General features: G+C 38.5%; 1 protein-coding gene across 2 annotated transcripts in view; it reads left to right on the forward strand.

Moving 5' to 3' along the window:
* The window catches only part of NSUN7 (NOP2/Sun RNA methyltransferase family member 7), a 58,155-nt gene extending 41,995 nt beyond the window's left edge, over positions 1-16,160 (forward strand). For both annotated transcript variants that reach the window (XM_036908556.2, XM_036908557.2), the window contains 2 exons: positions 14,891-15,014; positions 15,516-16,160. In XM_036908556.2, coding sequence (XP_036764451.2) covers positions 14,891-15,014; positions 15,516-16,148 — 757 coding nt within the window. In that variant the 3' untranslated portion in view covers positions 16,149-16,160. The remainder of the gene's footprint in view (positions 1-14,890; positions 15,015-15,515) is intronic.
* The last annotated feature ends 1,863 nt before the right edge of the window (positions 16,161-18,023 follow it).

Below are 18,023 nucleotides of genomic sequence, written 5' to 3' on the forward strand. Positions count from 1 at the left end.
ATTCACACATGCTGGGTCTTAATCAGACTTTTAAATCTTTACCAGTCTGAGGGAGTGGGAAGAAGAGATCTCATTTTTTATTCAGTTTCCATTTCTTCATCAATGAGGGTGGACACGTTTGCTGTTTACTGATGGGGCAGTATTATGGGGGTTCTAGAGCAGTAATTTTCAAACATTTTTGCACAAATACCCCTAAAATTTTCTCAATAACTGTGTACCTCTTTCTATATTTAAAGTTGACATCTATGACTTTTCATTATAAGTTTGAATAGTTTCAAAATATATTACTTCTGGAATATTATATTACTATGTGGCTTAAGTATGTTTCTGTTGAATCTTTGGATCTGGAAATTTGTCTTATTCAATTTATGGAGAAATACTGAATTTGTTTCCTCTTTTACAAAACTAGTTTTCATTGTCAAAACCAGATGGACCTTGTCAGATAGTCCGATTTTATTCTTTAATTCAAATAAACATACTAATATGCCCTGTGGTTTACTTTTAAGATAGATGATAGATAGGAAGATGGAAAGGAGGAGGGGAAGGAGGGAGGGAGGGAAGATGAAGTTAGTTCAAGAACAGAGTTTGCTAAGAGTCTGACACCCTCTTAAAGATTTCTTACCTCAATTCTACTTTGCCATCGGAGAAGAGAGCGACATTCTTAAGTTGTCCCTTTGTTTCACACCCTAGAGATTTTAACATCCCAGGACAATGTACTGTGATAACATAGGTGCTTTTTTTCATTAAGTGGGAGAAATGTATTGTGAAAGGAGAGGAAGAAAAGGCAGCTGTAAGATATAATTTATGGTATTACCAGCCTCATTGGATCTCTGTGGTGATTGAGTGTATTAATACATGAACAACGCCCGGCATGTAATAAATGTTCAATAAGTATTCATCGTTATGGTTATTATTAATTTGTAAACTGCCTGCTTATGTTCTTTACCACTTTTTCAACTGTATTATTTATCTTTTTCTTCTTCTTATGTCTTGTCATTGTGTATTAGGGTCACTAGCTGTTTTCATATGAACTACAAATATTTGTAGATTGTTTTTTATTTTAAATAAAACTTTTAATTAAAACTCCATTTTGTAGAAATCTCAAATTTCTGTGTAGACAGTTGTATCAATCTTTTATTTATTCTGCAATTTGTTACATTGTTCCTCAGTTTATAAATGCCTTACTAGTTTTTCTTTAGTATTTTTATAATTTCATTTTTATATTTACCTGATTTATTTGCTGTTTATTTTGGAAAAGAAGTCTGGTTCAAGCTTTTATTTCCCCTCTCCCCCACAAAATCCTTCCTCTGCCCTTCACCCCACTGATTTAAAATGCCACCTTTTTTTATATGTTGTAATCTCATATATGATTATGTGTGAGTCTGTAATTCCATTAGTCCATTGATGTTTGGCTTTTTCTATACTAATATGACAATGCTTTAATTACTATAATTCTAAATGTTTTTCTTCTTAGACTTGTTGATTAACTTTTTAAATTGCAGAAACCCTTACCCACTTTTGTGTATCAAATAAAACAAACCAAAGGTGTATAATGAGATTAGTAATTTCCTTCTTATGTCTCTCCACCCCCAAATCCCAAAATGTCTCATGAACAGCTGGAGCAGAATCTTGGCGGTCCCCTGATGAGCCAGGTTGTAACCCCCCTCCTTGTCCCTTTTGGTTATGTGAAAGTCTGGAGGGGCACCAGGAAGGCTGGGACCGCTAAAGGGCTCCAAATCCAGAAGTATTGATATTTTTGTCCCTGTTACAGCCACACCAGTGGGTACCAGTTGAATATCACTCATATGAGTACGTGTACCTACATTATGTTACAGATAATGCATATATTAAATATAATACACAAACTATAAAATTCATTTTAGAGTATACAATTCAATGTCTTTTTCATATTTTCAAGAAGTTGTGCAACCATTATCACTAATTCCACAACATTTCATTACCCCAAGAAGGAACTTCATACCCACTATGCAGTCACTTCCCTTTTCTGTGTTCCCCTAGACCCTGTCAACAACTAATCTGATTTGTCTCTGTGGACTAGCCTACTGTAGACATTGCATTTAAATGGAATCATATAGTATGTGGCCTTTTGTGTCTGGCTTTTTTCCTTTAGCATGTTTTTAAGGTTCATCCACGTGGTAGAAAGTATCAGAACTTCCTTTTTAAGGCTGAATAATATTCCTTTTCATGGATATGCCACCTTTTGTTTATTCATTCATCAGTCAATGGACATTTGGGTTGTTTCCACTTTTTGGGTATTAAGAATAATGCTGCTATAAACATTTGTGTACAAGTCTTTGTGTGGAAATAGTTTTCATTTCTCTTGGGTATATGTTGAGTAGAACTGCTAAGTCATATGGTAACTCTGTTTAATTGCTTGAGGAACTGCCAGACTGTTTTCCAAGGTGGTTGCATCATTTTACATTCTTACCTGCAGTGTAGGAGGGTTCCAATTTCTCCACATCCTCTAATAAAAGTTATTAGCTGACTTTTTAGTTCTAGCCAGCCTAGTGGGTGTGAGGTGGTATCATATTGTGATTTTGATTTGTATTTCCCTGGTGACTGGTGATGCTGAGTATCTTTTCACATGCTTATTAGCCATTTGTTTATCTGCCTGGGACAAATGCCTATTCAGATTCTTTTCCCATTTTTAACTGCATTATACATTATTGAGTGGTAGAAGTCCTTCATATGTTCTGTGTACCAGACACTTATTACATAAATAATTTGCAAATATTGTCTCCTTTCTGTGGGCTATCATTTTGATAGCTCTTTGAAGCACAGAAGTTTGTAACTTTGAGGAAGTACAATTCATCTGTTTTTTATTTTGTTGCTTGTGCTATCTAAAAAAATTGTTGCTTAATCCAAGGTCATGAAGAATTATGCCCGTTTTCTTCCAAGTGTTTTGTAGTCTTGGCTCTTACATTTAGTTCTGTCATCCATTTTAATTTTTGTATATAATAAGAGGGGTAAAGCTTCATTCTTCTGCATGTGGACATCCAGTTGTCCTAGCAGGATATCCTGCTGTTGAGAAGACTCTACTTTCCACATTGGATGGTCTTAGCACCATTATTGAAAATCAGTTGATCATAAATGTATGGGTTTATTTCTGGACTCTTAATTCTGTTCCAATTTCTGTACCTCTATACTTACGTCAGTACAATAAGAGGTTTTAAAAATTGCCAGTGGATGCTTAGTTTTATTGAAAGCCTTTGTAACATTTAATAAGATCAATGTTCTTTCTTACCTGACATTTTAACATGGTAAATTAATGCTGTTTTAACATGGTAAACAGCTTTTGAACTTGAGTCCTAGATACTGATAGGTGGTGTTCTATGTTTTCATTTTCTGTTACCTACTAAAGGTGGAGGGTAGCGAAGGTGAGCAGTGCATGAGAAGAACTGGATTGTTATTCCAGACTTAGTGCTCAGTGTGGTAATCAGTAATCACATACACCTAGCTTCTGAGATGGGTACTTTGCTCAGCGGGTCTCTATCATTTCAGAATCCTTTTGTCCTCAGTGCTGTCAATGAGCCCAGTTCTGTAATAGCCTCTCCCACCATCAGCCTGGCCTGTGGAGGAAAGCTGCCACTGAACTTCCGTGTGCTCTTGGTGCCCACCTCATCAGCCCTGTTGCTCTGATAAAGGGTGTATCTCCCAAGCCCTCCTCTAACACAGTCTGGTGGGTTCTCCAGCCTTAATAGCATGTCCACTGCTCATCTTATTACACTGATGGACAGTGATTGCATTGGGGTATGGGTGGGGACTTGATAATATGGGTAAATGTAGTAACCACACTGTTTTTCATGTGAAACCTTCGGAAGAGTGTATATCAATAATACCTTAATAAAAAAATTTTTAAAAAATAGTATGTCCACTGCAGCAAGCTCACTCCTCTGAGGCTAATTCTTTCTTCTGCCATCTGCCACAGCAGTCTGGCATTTCTCTTCATTTAATGAGAGCCACTGTGTATTAGTTTTCCATTTCTGCTTAAGAAATCACTACAAATGCAGCAGCTAAAGACAACACCTGTTAGGTAGCTCATAGTTCTGAAGGTCAAATGCCCGGCATGGTGAGGTTAGATTCTCTGCTCAGGATGTTAGCCCGATGACTTCTTTGCTGGACAGTCTGGGGGAAAGTTTGCTTCCAAGCTCATTCTTGTGACTGTGGGACTGAAGTCCTCATTCTTTTGCTGCTGTCAGTGTAAGACTGCTCTCAGTTTCTAGAGGTCACACGCATTCCTTGCTCTGTTGCTCCTCCGGCTTCAAGCCAGCACTTGTGCATCATACTCCCTGGTGCTTCCAATCTTGTTTCTTCCGTCTCTGGCTTGCAGATCCGGATTTAAAGGGCTCATATAATTAGGTCTAGTCCATCCAGTTAATACCTATAGCTCAAGGTCATTTATTCTCTCACAGTTCTGGAGACCAGAAGTCCAAAATCAAGGTTTTGGCAGGGCTGGTTCCTTTTGGAGCCCTTGAGGAAAAATCTGTTCTGTGCCTCTGTCCTAGTTTCTGGCATTTGCCAGCAGTCCTTAGCTTATGGCTGCCTGACCCTAGTCTCTGCCTCTGTCGTCACATGGCCTGCTTCCCCTGTGTGTCTCTATGTATCATCTCTTCTTATAGGAACACCAATATTGAATTTGGGGTCTATCCTGCTCCAGTGTTACCTCATCTTCATTAATTATATCTATAAAGACCCTATCTCTAAATAAGGTCATATTCTGGGGTAATGGGTAGACCTGAATTTTGGGGGAACACTATTGATTTCACAACAGTCTCTGCCCCCCCAGATTGTGTCTATCTCATGTGCCTCATTCATTCACCTCATTTCAACACCCCCAAGTCTCCACCCATTCTAGGGTCAATTCCAAACCATCATCTAAATATCAACTCAAAAAAATCCCAAATATCATCAGCTATGTCAACTATGAGTGAGACTCTGGGCATGAACTTATTTTATTATTCAAAGAAATAGGCTGTAAGCTGGAATTTGGAAATTATTTTGTTACATAGGGGCAATTTCTTTCTATAAGGTAACTTGACCAGTACTAATTAGGGATTATTATTATCATCAAAAAGTACAGCATAGAAGTAGCTAAGATATATCATAATCTATTACATAAATATTAATTGACTACTGACTATGTACTAGGCACTCTTCTAGGTGCTAGGAATATATCAGTGAATTAGAACTGACATATTAAAAATTAAAAATTCCAACCTTCATATTTATAATCTGAAACTAAATATGCTCCAAACTGGTAAGAAACAGTTATTTTCAGAGTGTATTCTTTGTCTTATATATAAGTGAATAATTTTTTTTGATGACTTCTATTTGTGTAGAGAACATATATGACTAGGCCTCAGAGATTCAGTTCGTTGATTACAAGGCTCGTGAGAGGAGTGACTGCCTCTCTTGCCTTTAGAACCTATACAGATGTTATAATTCAGCTTAGTTCAGCTTAAACATTTAGCACCATCATTTGCCGGATTCTTCAGCAGGTCATTTGAGGTCATGTGTGTCTGCCTGCATCCTAAATGACCTCTGCATCCCCTTCCTCACCTTATGCCCCAGCCACATGGAGATACTTGCTGTACCCTGAGTGTGCATTTTCATGACATTGGTGCTTTTGTTCATGTTCTTCTTTCTCCCTCGAATCACCGTCTTTACCTTGTTGGAAGCCTACTTGTTCTTCAAGACTTAGCACCAATGCTACTTCCTCTGTAAACTCTTCTGATTTGCTGTCTCCAATGGCCAGACTTAACTGCACCTTATTCTATACTCCTACATAATTTTGTCTCTACTTGGCTCAGCATTATTATTTGGTCTCCTTTGTATTATTGTAAACCAATTAGTTTCTCCCCTTAAATTATAAAAACTATTTAAGAGAATTAATATTTTTATTTATGGACTTTGCACATAGTAGGCAAATACGTGAATATAAAATTTTTTTTTTTTAATAATTATTTTTTATTGAAGGGTAGTTGACGCACAGTATTACATTACATTAGTTTCAAGTGTACAACACAGTGGTAGAACATTTATATACATAATTCTAGGTTCCAGCTATCACCCTACCAAGCTGTTACAATATCTTGACTATATTCCTTATGCTATACATTACATCCCGGTTACTTATTTATTTTACCATTGGAAGTCTGTCCTTTTTTTTTTTTTTTTTTTTGTGAGGGCATCTCTCATATTTATTGATCAAATGGTTGTTAACGACAATAAAATTCTGTATAGGGGAGTCAATGCTCAATGCACAATCATTAATCCACCCCAAGCCTAATTTTCGTCAGTCTCCAATCTTCTGAGGCATAACAAACAAGTTCTTACATGTAGAACAAATTCTTACATAATGAATAAGTTACATAGTGAACAGTACAAGGGCAGTCATCACAGAAACTTTCGGTTTTGCTCATGCATTATAAACTCTAAACAATCAGTTCAAATATGAATACTCATTTGGTTTTTATACTTGATTTATATGTGGATACCACATTTCTCTCTTTATTATTATTATTTTTAATAAAATGCTGAAGTGGTAGGTAGATACAAGATAAAGGTAGAAAACATAGTTTAGTGTTGTAAGAGAGTAAATGTAGATGATCAGATGTGTGCCTGTAGACTATGTGTTAATCCAAGCTAGACCAGGGCAATAAAACATCCACATACGCAGAAGATTTCTCTCAGAACAGGGGGGGTGAGGTTCTAAGCCTCACCTCTGTTGATCCCCAATTTCTCACCTGATGGCCCCCCTGCGACTGTGCCTGTCTTAGGTTGTTCCTCCCTTGAGGAATCTTACCCGTCTCTGGCTAACCAGTCATCTTCCGGGGCCATACAGGGAAATGTGAAGTTGGTAAGTGAGAGGGAAGCCTTATTGTTTGAAAAGGTTAGCTTTTTACTTCTTTGCATATTTATGCCCTGTGGCTTCTATGCCCAGCATTTGTCTTGAGGTATCTTTACCACTTGGAGGAGTTATGATACTTGGTAAATTTGATATGAGGCACGAATTCTATTTAAGGGTTGTAATTAGGAAGGAAGAAGAAAAGCTATAGAAGTAGCAGGCGGAAGAAAACATGGGAAGATTGATTATTTCTTTGACATATCTTCTTGTAGAGTAACTTCAGCATGTATAGGTTTTAAACTACTAATTAAATTGTGCACACACATTAACATAATAGGAGTATAGTTACATAACCAAAGCATACCTGTAATAACCAGCCATCTCCAGTGAAACCAAGAAAACCAGTTAGGGACCTTAGGCATTTGTGAAAACTTATCTATGATATGGTGGATATTGTCCAACTGAACTTGAACAGTCTGAGAGAAATCAGACAAATTAAAACAACCCATTCCTGGGGACTGTTCACATCCCTTATGTTCTTTTAACAGTAGATAGTCTGTAGTCGCAAGATTTTGGAGCACTGCAACTTGCACTTCTCCTAATTCTTGGTTGAGTTCCGACAGTATAGATCCAGTCAAATTTGTTGTTTTACTGTATGCACAGGCCAGCTTAGATATCTCCTTCCTCATTCCCATGGCAAGTCCAGGAACTGGTGGGATGAGTGCATCTACAGCTGTAGCAGTGCGTGGATCTTTGTTCGGGTTTTTTGATGATCATCTTCTGGCATGAGTCTTCCAGAGAGTGCAGATGTTGGAAGTTCTTTTTCATATCATATCTTAGTTCATTTTCGGGGTAGCCCAATTAGGCTTTGATCCTCTGTATAAACACAAACAGACCCTTTGCCTACACTTTTATATGCCCTTTATACCCTTGTGTAGAACACGTTGGAGGTTACCACACAGGAACTGCCCTTTTTTTTTTTTTTTGCTTTGTTTTTGGTATCACTAATCTACACTTACATGACGAATATTATGTTTACTAGGCTCTCCCCTATACCAGGTCCCCCCTATAAACCCCTTTACAGTCACTGTCCATCAGCATAGCAAAATGTTGTAGAATCACTACTTGCCTTCTCTGTGTTGTACAGCCCTCCCTTTTCTCCTACCCCCCCATGCATGTTAATCTTAATACCCCCCTACTTCTCCCCCCCTTATCCCTCCCTACCCACCCATCCTCCCCAGTCCCTTTCCCTTTGGTACCTGTTAGTCCATTCTTGAGTTCTGTGATTCTGCTGCTGTTTTGTTCCTTCAGTTTTTCCTTTGTTCTTATATTCCACAGATAAGAGAAATCATTTGGTATTTCTCTTTCTCTGCTTGGCTTGTTTCACTGAGCATAATGCCCTCCAGCTCCATCCATGTTGCTGCAAATGGTTGGATTTGCCCTTTTCTTATGGCTGAGTAGTATTCCATTGTGTATATGTACCACATCTTCTTTATCCATTCATCTATCGATGGACATTTAGGTTGCTTCCAATTCTTGGCTATTGTAAATAGTGCTGCGATAAACATAGGGGTGCATCTGTCTTTCTCAAACTTGATTGCTGCGTTCTTAGGGTAAATTCCTAGGAGTGGAATTCCTGGGTCAAATGGTAAGTCTGTTTTGAGCATTTTGATATACCTCCATACTGCTTTCCACAATGGTTGAACTAACTTACATTCCCACCAGCAGTGTAGGAGGGTTCCCCTTTCTCCACAGCCTCGCCAACATTTGTTGTTGTTTGTCTTTTGGATGGCAGCCATCCTTACTGGTGTGAGGTGATACCTCATTGTAGTTTTAATTTGCATTTCTCTGATAATTAGCGATGTGGAGCATCTTTTCATGTGTCTGTTGGCCATCTGTATTTCTTTTTTGGAGAACTGTCTGTTCAGTTCCTCTGCCCATTTTTTAATTGGGTTATTTGTTTTTTGTTTGTTGAGGCGTGTGAGCTCCTTATATATTCTGGACGTCAAGCCTTTATCGGATGTGTCATTTTCAAATATATTCTCCCATACTGTAGGGATCCTTCTTGTTCTATTGATGGTGTCTTTTGCTGTACAGAAGCTTTTCAGCTTAATATAGTCCCACTTACTCATTTTTGCTGTTGTTTTCCTTGCCCGGGGAGATATGTTCAAGAAGAGGTCACTCATGTTTATGTCTAAGAGGTTTTCGCCTATGTTTTGTTCCAAGAGTTTAATGGTTTCATGGCTTACATTCAGGTCTTTGATCCATTTTGAGTTTACTTTTGTATATGGGGTTAGACAATGGTCCAGTTTCATTCTCCTACATGTAGCTGTCCAGTTTTGCCAGCACCACCTGTTGAAGAGACTGTCATTTCGCCATTGTATGTCCATGGCTCCTTTATCAAATATTAATTGACCATATATGTCTGGGTTAATGTCTGGATTCTCTAGTCTGTTCCATTGGTCTGTGGCTCTGTTCTTGTGCCAGTACCAAATTGTCTTGATTACTATGGCTTTATAGTAGAGCTTGAAGTTGGGGAGTGAGATCCCCCCTACTTTATTCTTCTTTCTCAGGATTGCTTTCGCTATTCGGGGTCTTTGGTGTTTCCACATGAATTTTTGAATTATTTGTTCCAGTTGATTGAAGAATGTTGCTGGTAGTTTCATAGGGATTGCATCAAATCTGTATATTGCTTTGGGCAGGATGGCCATTTTAACGATATTAATTCTTCCTAGCCACGAGCAAGGGATGAGTTTCCATCTGTTAGTGTCCCCTTTAATTTCTCTTAAGAGTGACTTGTAATTTTCAGAGTATAAGTCTTTCACTTCTTTGGTTAGGTTTATTCCTAGGTATTTAATTTTTTTTGATGCAATTGTGAATGGAGTTGTTTTCCTGATTTCTCTTTCTGTTGGTTCATTGTTAGTATATAGGAAAGCCACAGATTTCTGTGTGTTGATTTTGTATCCTGCAACTTTGCTGTATTCCGATATCAGTTCTAGTAGTTTTGGGGTGGAGTCTTTAGGGTTTTTTATGTACAGTATCATGTCATCTGCAAATAGTGACAGTTTAACTTCTTCTTTACCAATCTGGATTCCTTGTATTTCTTTATTTTGTCTGATTGCCGTGGCTAGGACCTCCAGTACTATGTTAAATAACAGTGGAGAGAGTGGGCATCCCTGTCTAGTTCCCGATCTCAGAGGAAATGCTTTCAGCTTCTCGCTGTTCAATATAATGTTGGCTGTGGGTTTATCATAGATGGCCTTTATTATGTTGAGGTACTTGCCCTCTATTCCCATTTTGCTGAGAGTTTTTAACATGAATGGATGTTGAACTTTGTCAAATGCTTTTTCAGCATCTATGGAGATGATCATGTGGTTTTTGTCTTTCTTTTTGTTGATGTGGTGGATGATGTTGATGGACTTTCGAATGTTGTACCATCCTTGCATCCCTGGGATGAATCCCACTTGGTCATGGTGTATGATCCTTTTGATGTATTTTTGAATTCGGTTTGCTAATATTTTATTGAGTATTTTTGCATCTACGTTCATCAGGGATATTGGTCTGTAGTTTTCTTTTTTGGTGGGGTCTTTGCCTGGTTTTGGTATTAGGGTGATGTTAGCTTCATAGAATGAGTTTGGGAGTATCCCCTCCTCCTCTATTTTTTGGAAAACTTTAAGGAGAATGGGTATTATGTCTTCCCTGTATGTCTGATAAAATTCCGAGGTAAATCCATCTGGCCCGGGGGTTTTGTTCTTTGGTAGTTTTTGGATTACCGCTTCAATTTCGTTGCTGGTAATTGGTCTGTTTAGATTTTCTGTTTCTTCCTGGGTCAATCTTGGAAGGTTATATTTTTCTAGGAAGTTGTCCATTTCTCCTAGGTTTCCCAGCTTGTTAGCATATAGGTTTTCATAGTATTCTCCAATAATTCTTTGCATTTCCGTGGGGTCCGTCGTGATTTTTCCTTTCTCATTTCTGATACTGTTGATTTGTGTTGACTCTCTTTTCTTCTTAATAAGTCTGGCTAGAGGCTTATCTATTTTGTTTATTTTCTCGAAGAACCAGCTCTTGGTTTCATTGATTTTTGCTATTGTTTTATTCTTCTCAATTTTATTTATTTCTTCTCTGATCTTTATTATGTCCCTCCTTCTGCTGACCTTAGGCCTCATCTGTTCTTCTTTTTCCAATTTCGATAATTGTGACATTAGACCATTCATTTGGGATTGCTCTTCCTTTTTTAAATACGCTTGGATTGCTATATACTTTCCTCTTAAGACTGCTTTTGCTGTGTCCCACAGAAGTTGGGGCTTAGTGTTGTTGTTGTCATTTGTTTCCATATATTGCTGGATCTCCATTTTGATTTGGTCATTGATCCATTGATTATTTAGGAGCGTGTTGTTAAGCCTCCATGTGTTTGTGAGCCTCTTTGCTTTCTTTGTACAGTTTATTTCTAGTTTTATGCCTTTGTGGTCTGAAAAGTTGGTTGGTAGGATTTCAATCTTTTGGAATTTTCTGAGGCTCTTTTTGTGGCCTAGTATGTGGTCTATTCTGGAGAATGTTCCATGTGCACTTGAGAAGAATGTATATCCCGCTGCTTTTGGATGTAGAGTTCTATAGATGTCTATTAGGTCCATCTGCTCTACTGTGTTGTTCAGTGCTTCCGTGTCCTTACTTATTTTCTGCCCAGTGGATCTATCCTTTGGGGTGAGTGGTGTGTTGAAGTCTCCTAGAATGAATGCATTGCAGTCTATATCCCCCTTTAGTTCTGTTAGTATTTGTTTCACATATGCTGGTGCTCCTGTGTTGGGTGCATATATATTTAGAATGGTTATATCCTCTTGTTTGACTGAGCCCTTTATCATTATGTAGTGTCCTTCTTTATCTCTTGTTACTTTCTTTGTTTTGAAGTCTATTTTGTCTGATATTAGTACTGCAACCCCTGCTTTCTTCTCACTGTTGTTTGCTTGAAATATGTTTTTCCATCCCTTGACTTTTAGTCTGTACATGTCTTTGGGTTTGAGGTGAGTTTCTTGTAAGCAGCATATAGATGGGTCTTGCTTTTTTATCCATTCTGTTACTCTGTGTCTTTTGATTGGTGCATTCAATCCATTAACATTTAGGGTGACTATTGAAAGATATGTACTTATTGCCATTGCAGGCTTTAAATTCGTGGTTACCAAAGGTTCAAGGTTAGCCTCTTTAGTATCTTACTGCCTAACTTAGCTCGCTTATTGAGCTGTTATATACACTGTCTGGAGATTCTTTTCTTCTCTCCCTTCTTGTTCCTCCTCCTCGATTCTTCATATGTTGGGTGTTTTGTGCTGTGCTCTTTCTAAGAGTGCTCCCATCTAGAGCAGTCCCTATAAGATGTTCTGTAGAGGTGGTTTGTGGAAAGCAAATTCCCTCAGCTTTTGTTTGTCTGGGAATTGTTTAATCCCACCGTCATATTTGAATGATAGTCGTGCTGGATACAGTATCCTTGGTTCAAGGCCCTTCTGTTTCATTGTATTAAATATATCATGCCATTCTCTTCTGGCCTGTAGGGTTTCTGTTGAGAAATCTGATGTTAGCCTGATGGGTTTTCCTTTATAGGTGACCTTTTTCTCTCTAGCTGCCTTTAAAACTCTTTCCTTGTCCTTGATCTTTGCCATTTTAATTATTATGTGTCTTGGTGTTGCCCTTCTTGGATCCTTTCTGTTGGGGGTTCTGTGTATTTCTGTGGTCTGTTCGATTATTTCCTCCCCCAGTTTGGGGAAGTTTTCAGCAATTATTTCTTCTAAGATACTTTCCATCTCTTTTCCTCTCTCTTCTTCTTCTTCTGGAACCCCTATAGTACGGATATTGTTCCTTTTGGATTGGTCACACGGTTCTCTTAATATTGTTTCATTCCTGGAGATCCTTTTGTCTCTCTCTATGTCAGCTTCTATGCGTTCCTGTTCTCTGATTTCAATTCCATCAATGGCCTCTTGCATTCTATCCATTCTGCTTATAAACCCTTCCAGAGTTTGTTTCATTTCTGCGATCTCCTTTCTGGCATCTGTGATCTCCTTCCGGACTTCATCCCATTTCTCTTGCGTATTTCTCTGCATCTCTGTCAGCATGTTTATGATTCTTATTTTGAATTCTTTTTCAGGAAGACTGGTTAGGTCTGTCTCCTTCTCTGGTGTTGTCTCTGTGATCTTTGTCTGCCTGTAGCTTTGCCTTTTCATGGTGATAGGAATAGACTGCAGAACTGGGACGAGTGATGGCTGGAAGGACTTCCTTTCTTGTTGGTTTGTGGCCCTCCTCTCCTGGGAGAACAGCGGCCTCTAGTGGCTTGTGCTGCGCAGCTGCGCGCAGACAGGGCTTCTGCTTCCTGCCCGGCTGCTATGGAGTTAATGTCCGCTGTTGCTGTGGGCGTGGCCTGGCTCGGGCCGCTACTCCAAAATGGTGGAGTCGCGTTGGAGCAGGAGCTGCTGGGAGGCTATTTATCTCCGTAAGGGGCCTCCCTGCTCCCTGCAGCCCAGGGGTTAGGGTGCCCAGAGATCCCGGATTCCCTACCTCTGGACTAAGTGTCCCGCCCTGCCCCTTTAAGACTTCCAAAAAGCACCCGCCAAAACAAAACAACGCCCACCAAAAAAAAAGAAAAAAAAATTTTTTTAATTAAAAACAAACAAAAAAAAGTTTTTAATTAAAAAAAAAAGGTGGTCGTTCGTTTTTCTTTATTCTCCGGTGCCAGCCTCAGGCCTCTGCTCACCGGTCGGTCTTTCTGCCCTGTTTCCCTAGTATTGGGGTCCTTATCCCTTTAAGACTTCCAAAAAGCGCTCGCCAAAACAAAACAGCAAAAAAGCAAAAAAAAATGGTCACGCGCTTTTCTTATGTCCTCTGTGTTCCAGCCTCCAGTGCCTGCTCACTGTTCTTGCTGCCCTGTTTTCCTAGTATCGAGCGCCCTGCACTCTGGCCCGGATGGCTGGGGCTGGGTGTTCGGCAGTCCTGGGCTCCGTCTCCCTCCCGCTCTGCCTGCTCTTCTCCCGCCGGGAGCTGGGGGGAGGGGCGCTCGGCTCCTGCCAGGCCGGGGCTTGTATCTTACCCCCTTTACGAGGCACTGGGTTCTCGCAGGTGCTGATGTGGTCTGGATATTGTCCTGTGTCCTCTGGTCTTTATTCTAGGAAGGGTTGTCTTTGTTATATTTTCATAGATATATGTTGTTTTGGGAGGAGATTTCCGCTGCTCTACTCACGCCGCCATCTTCCGCCCCTCCTCCTACGTGAATATAAATTTAGTTTTAGATTTTGGAGTATACAAAATTATTGAGTTTCTGATATTTTAATTTATGTGGGCAAGTGTTTATTGCTTTGATTAAATATATTTTAATTGTAAAAGCATGGGAATATAAAAATTACTTATGAATGAACCACTTATTGAATGAGAAGTTGAAGTCAAAATTTTATTTTAAACATTTTTTTTTATACTTTCATAGAGATTTTTTAATTTCTGACACAAAGTCTTTCCTTTGTTAAGTACTTTCTTGAACACTACATAATTTATTAATACTCAAAAGTGATTGGAAAGAATAATGTAGTTAAAATGATAGGCCATATTTTTATGCTGTAATTGTGCAAAAAGTAACCAAGAAGGAAGACATACTTCTTGCATTTTGACATGGAAATAAAGGAATTTTTGGATTATACCTTTGTGATTACTATACACCTTTGTACAAATACACCTTTGTATTTACCTATGTCGAAATAGAAGTCTTTTGTTAACATATTAGTGACTTGAAGAAGAGTTTTTAATGTGTTGAAGGTTGGTATTCCTGGCATAGTTGTCTAAAAGATGGAAAACTTGGGAAGTATTAATATATTATGAGCTAACATGAAATACAGCTTTTAATTTACAATAGTATACTGCTTCAGCATTTTATTCCTATTTGTAATTTTTGCTTAAAAAATTGGTAAAACATAATAGAAGAAAATTTGTTACTATCCCCCTCAACTGGCAAATAAACTAATCTAAGTATTAATGGTTTGCTTATATCCATCGCAGGCTCAGTCCTCCTGTCCTTCCACTGTGTTCCTTAAGGGAAATACAATTGTCTACTGATAAATTTTTCAGAATGGAACCATCTGAAATGACCAATGGTTGTTTTCTTTCTGTTCTAACAAGAGAGGTAAGGAAAAAAAAAAATCCCAATCCCTGCCATGCTTTGGAATTAAGAAACAACAAAACCACATAAAAGGAACCTAGGAACTTTGTGAATATTTTGTGACTGTGTGCTTAGCTCATAAGTAGCTGAAGGGCAGGAAAAAAGAATTATTATTGTGTGGCAAAAAGAAAAAGCCCAGTTTTAATATTTCTCTTGAGTGTCCCTCCCTTGTTGCTCCCCACCCCCGCCTCTTCAAGCACTTTGTCAACATCTACTTCATTGTGGCTCACATGTAAGAAATCCGCTTTGCAGGTTTTTTCCTACAGGCTCACAACCGGGGAACTTTAAGTATAAAAAAAGTAATTTGCTGAGGCTTATGGGATATATTAGGGAATATGGCTTAAAAATAATTTATTATAATAGAGATACTTTTTCATTTTTATTGAAGACACTGATAAATATTTGTAATATACACAGTGTTGGTTAACTCCCACATTTAATAATAGGTAGCTTCTCTAATTGCAGCGGGACCCATCTGAGGCCGTGTGTGTGAAAGATGTTCTGGCCCGTGCTGCAGCAAAGGGTCTGCTGGATGGGATTGAGTTGGGGAAATCTTCAAAACGGGAGAAGAAGAAGAAAAAATCAAAACTATCATTGACAAAATCTTCCCCTCCTGATAGTAATGGCATCCCAATGAAAATTGCTGAGTTCCTGAATCGAGAAGCCAATGCAAATGCTAATCAGTCAGAGGCATTAACAACGGAAACATCTCTCACGCAGAAAAATACAACTCAAGTAGGTTCTTCCTCACAGGTCAGAAAACCCAGCAAGCCCGCCGCCACTCGTTTGGCACCTACAGTTACGAAGGCCACATCTTTCTCTAGGCCCTATGAACGGCCAAGAAACTTCCTAAGGCCTCGCCTTGAAGACAGAATGATTGCACTGAAACCTGTACAGATTGTGCTGCCTCCAGTCATGCTGCCATTTTCAAGTCCCCAAGGGATCAGCCCTCAGATACCACCCCAACAGTTTTACTGCCGTTGGGTTGGAGCCAAGACCCCTGCGCCCAGCTTCCTCCCCACACCAGCAATATCCAGAAGAGGGGAAAAGCCTAAAGAAAACTTACCTTTCTCCCTACCCAGGCATCCTCGACCATGAGTATTTTTTTACAGAGGTTTTTTAAAGTCCGTTATTTCTCTTAAGGTTAGATAACCCTACACAAGATAGTCATCCCCTTTTAGTCACTTTGTATCTTCTAAATGTGATGTTACCTTCAAGAGAATTAAGGCAAGTGAGAAACAATAATGTTGGTGACCATGCAAAGCAGAATTTCAAGACTTCCGTAGCTCAGTGCTGCTCTGCTCTGGAATGTCCAGTGTAGCCCAGAGCTTGTCTCACTCTTCTTAACTTTCAGTCTGCACTCAGAAGACCTGTTTTAAAAGAAAGATGCAAGTTTTTCCTGAAGAGGAACACTATCTACCTTGTAACAGACTTGTTTTCAAACTTAATTTGTGAGGCAGTTTATTAGAAAGCAGATATGGAAAAGATGCTGGCCCTCTCGTCCCCCCTTTAGATTTTTAGATTGCTCTTCAGTACCTAGTCAGTTGTAGTTTAGCATTTCAATCACTATCAAGGTTGATTTTTTTCCTTAAATATCAAAATATTCTTGAAGTAGGGGATGATAGGAGTTTTTGTAATGTGATTGAAGTTACGTATGAGTAGGAAAAACAGGAAGCTCCAAAGTCCCAGGTGTGGGCAGCTCAGACGTCCCTTCACTGAGTGCGAAGTGTTTCTCACCGGAAGAGCTGCCAGGATCCTGAGCAGATGGAAGATAATTAGCTCTTCCTTCTGGCCATTTGTGCCAAATACTGACTGTAGGCAAATTTCCATCTAAATAGTAATAATTCTGAGGAAGAGGCAAAACTGTTGAATACAAGTGACACCTATTTCTGAAGAAACCCATACAAATTCCTGACTCAATTGAAAGATCAGGTGAAGTAGTACAATCTACAAGTCATTCCAAATGGCACACAGTAATCAAACTTGGGAAATCATTTCTGATGCAAAATTAAAATATACTGTAGCACTATGTTAATTATATTAAAAGTCAATTCATTTTGAATGTATTATTACTTGCATACCAAGAATTGGTATGAATATCATTTCTGGGTCTATTGACTTTTTCATCATGGCAACAGAACTTGTTTGACATTAAATCAAATGGTTACAACTACAAATCCTATGGTTTAAAAATGTTCATACATTCATAGAGTTTGAATTTAAAGTTCTATTTTCAGAATCCAGTTGTATTGAACAGTATTATGTAAATGCCTAAATGTTCAATTCAGGCGGCATGACTTAAGCAGGATATTATCTTCTTTAAGATGACTTATTTAGGTCCATTTCAGCTCTTGGATTCTCTTATTTTCTCACTTGAACTGAGGACTAAAAAATAGTAAATTCATTTTAGTGGTAATTTTTATTTTAGCTGAAGCTTTACATTTATCAGTAAAATGTGCCAGTGAAGAAAGGAAACAAGACTTTTTATACTTGAACCAGGCTTATTATATTTTAAATTCCTAAAGAATTATCATGTTAATTATTAAAAAGTTGATTCTTAAAAAGTACAGGATGTTATAAATGCTCAGCTTATTTTATTAATTAAAAAAATCAAAAACCATTATCTCTCTGCTCTAAAAATTACAGTGCTTCCTCCTGCTCTCACTCTGTAAGTTGGCTCGGAGTATTCCACGTCTCTCCGAGGCCAGTGCAGCTGGACTGAACTTTTGTTCAGTGAAGAGCTGGTATTTTGTCCTGGGAATCTTTTATTCCTTCCCTGCCTTCTACCTGTTCCAAACTGAAAAGTATTTCATTGTCCAAAAATAGCAAGTCTGAGATTTTTATTTTGTTTTGAAAAGAAAACTCATTCTCATAAAAGAATACAGGATATTTTTCTGATTTCTAAAGCAATGTGTGATTGATATCATGTCACAACTTTAGCCACTTATTTTCAGTATCTCATTTATATGCATC

Source organism: Manis pentadactyla, chromosome 5 (assembly GCF_030020395.1).
Source record: "Manis pentadactyla isolate mManPen7 chromosome 5, mManPen7.hap1, whole genome shotgun sequence".
Taxonomy (NCBI): domain Eukaryota; kingdom Metazoa; phylum Chordata; class Mammalia; order Pholidota; family Manidae; genus Manis; species Manis pentadactyla.